Below are 10,125 nucleotides of genomic sequence, written 5' to 3' on the forward strand. Positions count from 1 at the left end.
ATTACAGAAATAAAGCATAGCTAGCTAGCCCAACGGCCACCGAACTGTCACCTGGAACAACAGGAGAAGTGGAACAAATCAGAGAAAAGCACAATAAAAGGACATCCCATGAACAAAAAGGAGACAAGAGGAAAGACAGGAACAAAATAACCTGGATAAAGTAAATAGGAAGGTAGGTATATTTATATAATTAATAATTTTCTCGCAAGTCAAATAGCTAATCCAGTTAGCCTCCAGCTAGAGTGAGTGAGCAGCAGACATTTTTGACAGTTGAAAATTGCGTAACCTAGCAATCAGCTACCCTGAAGAAGTCAGCAGTGAAACAGGGAGAAAGAAGCACAACGCTAGGCTACTGAAAGAGACTCCAGAGACGCTCAGAGCAGATTTTCCTGTGCTGAATGAGAGAGAGGTGAAATCAGGTCTGCTGTTCTACACAGAGCACCCAGAAGCCTGTAATTCTGCTCTCCGTGCAGATGATAAAAACCTGAAAATGGGCGGCAATAAAACAATGAGGCAATTGTACCTGGACACCACCCCCAAATTTAACATCAATATATATAACAACGGTACTGTCATGATTCAAGGATCTGAATTAAAATTACAGCAGTTTGAGACTAACTTTCAGAGACTAAAACATGACGTTGAACAGAAGAAATCCTCTGTGCCCTATAAAGCCCCATCTGCTCCCAGTGTGACCGTATCAGCCTCCCTGACACACACAGTGCCCAGCCCTGCCCAGCCAGCCTCCTCCAGCACACTCACAGCCATTCACAGCCCTGCCACACCCAGAACACCGCTGTCTGTACAGCGCATCCAGGACTGCCTGGACTATCCCTCCGAGAGGTAGAATTAATTGAAATGAGAGAGAATAAACTGCCGGAGACAAACAGTATTCAGAGACTCACAACTGAATTTACCCAATTCAAAGAGGAAACCCAGACAAAAATGGGACAACTAGGAGAGAGCACAACTGATCTCCGTAAGGAAAATGAGGCTCTAAGAGCAGAACTGAGGGATTTAAAGGAGGACCTGGAGCAGAGAGACAAGCAGATCCTCAGTCTCAGAGATGAGCTGCTCACAGACCACAGACTGCACATCACAGACTGAGAGCAGCTCAGCCCTCAGAATCACTGCAGACCACAGACTGCACATCACAGACTGAGAGCAGCTCAGCCCTCAGAATCACTGCAGACCACAGACCGCACATCACAGACTGAGAGCAGCTCAGCCCTCAGAATCACTGCAGACCACAGACTGCACATCACAGACTGAGAGCAGCTCAGCCCTCAGAATCACTGCAGACCACAGACTGCACATCACAGACTGAGAGCAGCTCAGCCCTCAGAATCACTGCAGACCACAGACCGCACATCACAGACTGAGAGCAGCTCAGCCCTCAGAATCACTGCAGACCACAGACTGCACATCACAGACTGAGAGCAGCTCAGCCCTCAGAATCACTGCAGACCACAGACTGCACATCACAGACTGAGAGCAGCTCAGCCCTCAGAATCACTGCAGACCACAGACTGCACATGACAGACTGAGAGCAGCTCAGCCCTCAGAATCACTGCAGACCACAGACTGCACATCACAGACTGAGAGCAGCTCAGCCCTCAGAATCACTGCAGACCACAGACTGCACATCACAGACTGAGAGCAGCTCAGCCCTCAGAATCACTGCAGACCATAGACCGCACATCACAGACTGAGAGCGGCCAGGCAGAGCCACAGGCAGAGCCCAAACCCAGCACCGCCCCCCCTCAGGACCCCAGCCCTCCATCAGCATCACAGCCTGAGAACATCCCAACAGAGCTACACCCAGCATCTACCCCACCCTGCTCACAGCCTACTGCAGGGAACCAGCCCCCACCACAGCCCCCGAAAACTGCCATACTCATAGATGTTCCCCACACACAGGGTAGGAAAATTCTGGTGTCCCACTACTGACACAGCACACAAACTCCTTTGTCGTTCCCGACTAGGCGAGCCAGATAACATCATCATGCACACGGGTACAAATGACCTGTGTTCTCAGGGAGAGAGGGTTTCACAGGCAGTGACAAAGGTGGCCCATAAAGCACGCAGGGAGTTCCCCACAGCCAACATCACCATCTCCACTTCACTGCCTCGAAAGGACGTCCCTTCTGAACTAATCAACAACATAAACCGAGCCATCACCACAGACTGTGCTACACTGACGGGAGTTAAAGTCACACATCACCCCACTCTGACCCCGGAGCACCTATATGACCATGTGCACCTGGACCGGAGCAGCGTCTGGATGTTTGCAGAGGACCTGAGAGGAGCAGCACCCAGCCCTCACGCCATCAGAGGACCACCACGCCACCACCAGGGAACAGGACGTACAGCCCACCCATCACAGAGGATGAATCCACCCAGCAGAGCCCCGCCCAGCACAGCCAAGCCAACACAGAGGAGCCCCCACCCAGCAGAGCCCCGCCCAGCACAGCCAAGCCAACACAGAGGAGCCCCCACCCAGCAGAGCCCCGCCCAGCACAGCCAACCCAACACAGAAGAGCCCCACCCCACACAGCCTGGCCTGGAGACAACACATGTGGCACGACCTACTACAGAGGAGCACAGCACAACAGAGTGCAGGTCACAGCACCCCCTAACACACAGCCTCAGGTACTGTCTGGTAAGAACCACCCAGATTCTCCAGACTATGGAGAGGTGAGGCAATTATTACAGCTCATCCATAGAATTATAGGATAAGTATATCCATACTTATATATAAAAAAAAGGAAAAGGGGGTGTGTATATGTGTATGTATGCATGTATTTATATGTACAGTGGTGTGAAAAAGTGTTTGCCCCCTTCCTGATTTCTTATTTTTTTGCATGTTTGTCACACTTAAATGTTTCAGATCATCAAACAAATTAAAATATTAGTCAAAGACAACACAAGTAAACACAAAATGCAGTTTTTAAATGAAGGTTTTTATTATTAAGGGAGAAAAAAAATCCAAACCTACATGGCCCTGTGTGAAAAAGTGATTGCCCCCTAAACCTAATAACTGGTTGGGCCACCCTTAGCAGCAACAACTGCAATCAGGCGTTTGTGATAACTTGCAATGAGTCTCTTACAGCGCTGTGGAGGAATTTTGGCCCACTCATCTTTGCAGAATTGTTGTAATTCAGCCACATTGGAGGGTTTTCGAGCATGAACCGCCTTTTTAAGGTCATGCCACAGCATCTCAATAGGACTCAGGTCAGGACTTTGACTAGGACACTCCAAAGTCTTCATTTTGTTTTTCTTCAGCCATTCAGAGGTGGACTTGCTGGTGTGTTTTGGATCATTGTCCTGCTGCAGAACCCAAGTTCGTTTCAGCTTGAGGTCACGAACAGATGGCCGGACATTCTCTTTCAGGATTTTTTGGTAGACAGCAGAACTCATGGTTCCATTTATCACAGCAAGTCTTCCAGGTCCTGAAGCAGCAAAACAGCCCCAGACCATCACACTACCACCACCATATTTTACTGTTGGTACGATGTTCTTTTTCTGAAATGCGGTGTTACTTTTACGCCAGATGTAATGGGACACACACCTTCCAAAAAGTTCAACTTTTGTCTCGTCAGACCACAGAGTATTTTCCCAAAAGTCTTGGGGATCATCAAGATGTTTTCTGGCAAAATTGAGACGAGCCTTAATGTTCTTTTTGCTCAGCAGTGGTTTTCGTCTTGGAACTCTGCCATGCAGGCCATTTTTGCCCAGTCTCTTTCTTATGGTGGAGTCATGAACACTGACCTTAACTGAGGCAAGTGAGGCCTGCAGTTCTTTGGATGTTGTTGTGGGGTCTTTTGTAACCTCTTGGATGAGTCGTCGCTGCACTCTTGGGGTAATTTTGGTCGGCTGGCCACTCCTGGGAAGGTTCACCACTGTTCCATGTTTTCGCCATTTGTGGGCAATGACAACTGTGGTTCACTGGAGTCCCAAAGCTTTAGAAATGGCTTTATAACCTTTTCCAGACTGATATATCTCAATTACTCTCTTTCTCATTTATTCCTGAATTTCTTTAGATCTCGGCATGATGTCTAGCTTTTGAGGATCATTTGGTCTACTTCACTTTGTCAGGCAGGTCCTATTTAAGTGATTTCTTGATTGAGAACAGGTATGGCAGTAATCAGGCCTGGGTGTGGCTAGAGAAATTGAACTCAGGTTTGATAAACCACAGTTAAGTTATGTTTTAACAGGGGGGGGCAATCACTTTTTCACACAGGTTACCACCTGTTCCTTTGCTGTTACTTCTTGATTTATCTGTGTTGCTTTTTATTGTACAAATCTATAACAAACAAAATTTTATTGAAAATTAGATCATTACTGATTACCTCTTGGAATATTCAGGGTCTGTATTCATCGACATTTGGAATTAAAAGCTCAAATTCGGAATTCCACATACACATATCTGGTCATGACATCATTGTTCTTTTAGAGACATGGTGCCGTGACAACACAAAAATTCACTGTCCCTCAAACTATTGAGAAATTTTACTTCCATCCCTAAAACATAATACTATTAAACATGGCAGAGACTCAGGAGGGGTGGTGATATGGTACAAAGAGGAACTATTCTATTTCAAATTGAAAGAAAACCAACATATATGTGGTTAAAATTAAACAAAAACACCACTGAGTGTAATAATGACATATACATTTGTGCGGCCTACATTCCCCCTTTAGAGTCACCATACTTCAATGACAATTTATTTGAAATTCTCCATTCGGAGATCAGGCATTACCAGGCCCAGGGTAATGTCCTACTAGTCGGAGATTTAAATGCCAGAACAGGATCGGAGAATGATATCGTGGATTCTGCTGGCAACAGCCACATTTTCAGAATATCCTCTGTCTACCTTAACCCCACCACTACCCAAAGAAACAGTCTTAATTATACTGCAAACAAAAATGGCAAAGAGTTAATGCACCTCTGTCGATCCTTAGGTCTGTACATGCTTACATTTCAGCTGAACAAAACGTTCAAATCAGTTCACCGGAGACTATTAACCTTATTAACAACTTTCTCTCAAAAACATTCCAACCAAACCAATCTGGCATAAATATGGCTGCAACCCAAATTAACAAAATATATTATAAATCAGCCAACAAAGCAGGTCTCAAAAACATAAGTCAGAAATCTGGCCTGAGACTCCAAAAAGAAACATGGTTTGATGAGGACTGCAGAAGTGTCAGAAAAAAACTAAGACACCATGAACCAAGAAATTGAGGACTCAATTGAAAAAAATCCGTTCTGGGAACAATGGACCAAATTGAGCAACAGGAGCACTCAAAATCTGGCTATACAAGACTGTAATACCTGGAAAACACATTTTGAAAACTTATATAAACAAATATCACCAAACAATCTCAATTTGGAACAGAACAAAATCAAAGAAAAATTAAAAATCCAAGAGTCAACTATCAAAAACAATCGGAAGCGGAAGGAAAAGAGGGAGGGAATGGTAAAGTAAATGGTTGGCATTTATATAGCGCCTTTATCCAAAGGGCTGTACAATTGATGCTTCTCATTCACCCATTCATACACACACTCACACACCAACGGCGATTGGCTGCCATGCAAGGCGCCGACCAGCTCGTCAGGAGCATTTAGGGGTTAGGTGTCTTGCTCAGGGACACTTCGACACAGTCACAGTCAATTAATTAATTAATGTTTAAGTAAATGATGATAGGTTTGGAGCTACCATGCACTTTCCTATACAGGGTAAAGGGAGCACAATACCTCTCTCTAGTAAACAGGGGAGTCCTGGAACCCCCAAGTTACTAGAAACAGATCCAAACAACTGGTTGTGGGTGGTGAGCTGGGGTGGTGGTGAAATGAGTTGTGTTAATGTGATTAGAGGATCATGTACGTGAATGTGATCGCTGAAGCTGACTATTGGTCAACTACGGTAGAGCTCCCTGACTTCATTTGCTCTGCGCATTCCATGCACGTTGCTCATTTCGACGCTCAGTAGTTATTTAGCTGACGTTTTTTTATCTCAAGCGAATTACAATTTCTGCGACTAAGTGATATGACCCATTTTTATTCAAAATTTTTAATGTTTCATGAAAATTCTTCATTTTGTTGTTTGGGTGTGTTTTAGTTCATGAATGATAAGGAAAACGAAGGAAACCTCATGAAATGTGATGACTACATTAGGTTTTCAGTGTACAATACAACTATGCATTTATCTATTTTGTAAACCGTAGTGCTTTTCATGTATTTTGACAATAATGTGACTACAGCAACAGGTCACAGGTCAAGCTCTAAAAGAGTTTCATCTGTTCATCAGTAATAATAATAATAATAATCGAACACAAGTGGATTGAACATTTAACAATGTCAGTGCGTTTCATAGTACACAGTGTGACACAAATATGGAAAAACCCACTTCAGCCGCTGCCACTGTGTGACAGCTCATATTCTCTGTCTCTCATTATTGTGAGGACAGGATGATTGACACATGGGGCTGTGTCCACTCTCTGACCTCACTTCTCTGCTGCGTCTCCCAGGTGACACAGTCCTGCCCCCCTCCAATGTGGAGCTGGAGAAGGGAAAGGCCACACTGGTGTGTCTGGCCAACCAGAGCTTCCCCTCACACTGGACTCTGCGCTGGAAAGTGGACGGTGCCAGCAGGAGCTCGGGCGTGGCCGGGAGCGTGGGGGTCCTGGGGAAGGACGGTCTGTACAGCTGGAGCAGCTCCCTGACTCTCAGTGAGGAAGACTGGATGAAGGCAGGGTCACTGACCTGTGAGGCCACAAAGGGCTCCCTGTCTGCCCCCCCTCAGACACTGAGGAGAGCCCACTGTTCTTAGTAGGCCGGGTGGAGGCCCAGCTCACACACTGTGATCACACTGTTTTTACCCTGTTCTGCTCCTTACTGCTGTCACGCTGAGCTGAGCCTGTGTGTGAATCCTTCCTCCAGCCTGAGCTTCCAGTGCTAATATCTGACATGTGCTCTGCTTGTGTTCTTCAGCAGTATGCAAGCATGCATTCTTATTTGTGTTTCTGTGATTTTGGCAACAGCTGTTAAATCAACATCATTGACATAAGAAAGATTGTTTAAAGAGATGCTGTTTCAGTGGCTGTTATTATAAAAAAAGACTTTTGTGCTCTTGGAAATCCTATTCTGGTGCAAAGTCAGCACTGATTCCTTTAAGTCAGCCCTTTCTCTGGTGAATTCACACTCTTGCTGAAAATGTTTTCGCAATGCACCCAAGAATAAAAAGTTTTTCAACTAAGCAAAATATGAACACAAACTGACAAAGAAGAGACATTTATGAACCAATGGTATGAATGTGAATGGATAGTCATTACTGGATTGGTGCAGGGTAGTTGATATAAACTCTATGGAGAAAAATGTGTATTACACGCATGAATGAATGCGACCTTGTGTTTTTTTTTTCTTTTTTCTTATATAATTTACTTCACAATAATTTCTATATCCAAATGAAATTCTAATCGGCCACATCTATAAAAATATGATTATATAAAGAAAAGGGTTTCACTACACAGAGCCTTTCATCATGGATTATTTATGCAGAACATTATGCTTTTTTTCTTGAATAAAGTCTTTATATGTGAACATGTGACCGTGTGAACATGTGAACATCTTCTCCTAACCAGATGGTAGATGGTAGATGGTGGTGCAGTGCTCTATGGCTCCTAACAGGGCAGGAGCTGCTTGTGTGAGAGTGTGTGTGGCTCCTAACAGTGCAGGAGCTGCTTGTGTAAGAGTGTGTGTGGCTCCTAACAGTGCAGGAGCTGCTTGTGTAAGAGTGTGTGTGGCTCCTAACGGTGCAGGCGCTGCTTGTGTAAGAGTGTGTGTGGCTCCTAACAGTGCAGGAGCTGCTTGTGTAAGAGTGTGTGTGGCTCCTAACAGTGCAGGAGCTGTTTGTGTAAGTGTGTGTGGCTCCTAACAGTGCAGGCGCTGCTTGTGTAAGAGTGTGTGTGGCTCCTAACAGTGCAGGAGCTGCTTGTGTAAGAGTGTGTGTGGCTCCTAACGGTGCAGGCGCTGCTTGTGTAAGAGTGTGTGTGGCTCCTAACAGTGCAGGAGCTGCTTGTGTAAGAGTGTGTGTGGCTCCTAACAGTGCAGGAGCTGTTTGTGTAAGTGTGTGTGGCTCCTAACAGTGCAGGCGCTGCTTGTGTAAGAGTGTGTGTGGCTCCTAACAGTGCAGGTGCTGCTTGTGTAAGAGTGTGTGTGGCTCCTAACAGTGCAGGAGCTGCTTGTGTAAGAGTGTGTGTGGCTCCTAACAGGGCAGGAGCTGCTTGTGTGAGAGTGTGTGTGGCTCCTAACAGGGCAGGAGCTGCTTGTGTAAGAGAGTGTGTGTGGCTCCTAACAGTGCAGGCGCTGCTTGTGTAAGAGTGTGTGTGGCTCCTAACAGTGCAGGTGCTGCTTGTGTAAGAGTGTGTGTGGCTCCTAACGGTGTAGGAGCTGTTTGTGTAAGTGTGTGTGGCTCCTAACAGTGTAGGAGCTGTTTGTGTAAGTGTGTGTGGCTCCTAACAGTGCAGGTGCTGCTTGTGTAAGAGTGTGTGTGGCTCCTAACGGTGTAGGAGCTGTTTGTGTAAGAGTGTGTGTGGCTCCTAACAGTGCAGGAGCTGCTTGTGTAAGAGTGTGTGTGGCTCCTAACGGTGTAGGAGCTGTTTGTGTAAGTGTGTGTGGCTCCTAACAGTGCAGGCGCTGCTTGTGTAAGAGTGTGTGTGGCTCTCAGTGTGTGTGAGCAGCAGGTCTGCAGCTTCACCGGCTCCTACACCAGCAGCACTGATCATGGGAGTGGAGTCAGAAGCTCTACAGGGAAACCCTCAAACGGACCAGAACACAACTCCAGCTCTGTGTTCTGACTCAGCTTCTCAGGATCAGCTGATATGGCCTGGTTTAGAGTTGACTCAGAGACTAGATAAGAGAGTGTGAGTCATTACTGATGTGGAGTCAGCAAGCAATTATGTTTTTGGTTTGAATTTCATACAGTAAAGAAACCAATGAAAAAGATAGATTATTGGAATTATTGTCAATTATTGGAATGTAATCATTGTAATATATCAGTACATAATAGATTCTCGCATAAAGTTGATTATATTTTCTATCTGCACTTTATATTGTCCAAAACATATATTCATTATTTTAATATAGACATGGCTGCTATTGAGGCACTGTTTGACTGCAAATACAAGTATACAAGTATCACCAGAGAAGGCCTTCATGGGTTGTATGTTAGAGAGATGTATTAGAGGGGAGACTGAACAGTGAATGAAACCCAGAGTACAATTTACACAGGAGTCACTTCCCTGGAACAGTCCATATATGGTGGGGTCACAAAAACTTTAGGTTGATTGACAGCTATATCCAGAAACTCTTACTCTGAATATAAATAAGTCAACAACAATGTCAATAACTTTGATGCCTAAAAATAAGAACATTGTTATGGTAGAGGTCAGTCATATTTTAAGTGCAAGCCAAAGTGAGCACTAATATTATTAACTTGAACAACTCCACATACATGTATGTTATGTTAGATAAAAGAACATGGCTCACATTGACTTAAAATGACTGCTGCCAAGATAGACAGAGAAAAACAGGTCACGGACATGCACAAAGACATGCTCATGACTGCCTGCAAAGTCCTAGAATCTGACCAGAATCTGACCTGCCAATCACAAGCCATCTTTGAAAGATACGCCATATAGTGCTTCCATCCAAATACATTCCATGTTTATCCTTAATCCTTGAACTAAATCATTACAGACTTTGATAACAATATAGCAGTTACTGTAGGTATTGTGGGTTTATAACGATAGTGATGCAGTATTCACTGTCTGGATGGTTTGTGTAAGGCTCCTTATGTGTCCTGTAGTGACACATACAGATCAGTCTCATCTCCACTCCAGCTGAACTTAGTGATGTGTGCCAGAGTGGCAGCTTTGCTGCTGTTCAGAATCAGAAACGTGTGCACTTTCACATCTGTGTACTTTCACATCTCCTGTCCTTGAGTATTCCAGGTTAAAAATGTAACATTCGTTCACAAAACTATTACAAAACTGGTAATACTAATCCGGAACAGAGTCCATGTCTGAAATAGAACACACGCATGTGTAACTGCTTGATGT

At 44.8% G+C, this 10,125-nt stretch overlaps 1 gene segment (V, D, J or C); it reads left to right on the forward strand.

The window, feature by feature from the left end:
* LOC133138129 (Ig kappa chain V-III region MOPC 63-like) overlaps positions 1-7,062 on the forward strand; it is a 340,842-nt gene extending 333,780 nt beyond the window's left edge. The window contains 1 exon segment of the V gene segment in view: positions 6,535-7,062. Coding sequence covers positions 6,535-6,836 — 302 coding nt within the window.
* The last annotated feature ends 3,063 nt before the right edge of the window (positions 7,063-10,125 follow it).

Source organism: Conger conger, chromosome 10 (assembly GCF_963514075.1).
Source record: "Conger conger chromosome 10, fConCon1.1, whole genome shotgun sequence".
Lineage (NCBI taxonomy): Eukaryota > Metazoa > Chordata > Actinopteri > Anguilliformes > Congridae > Conger > Conger conger.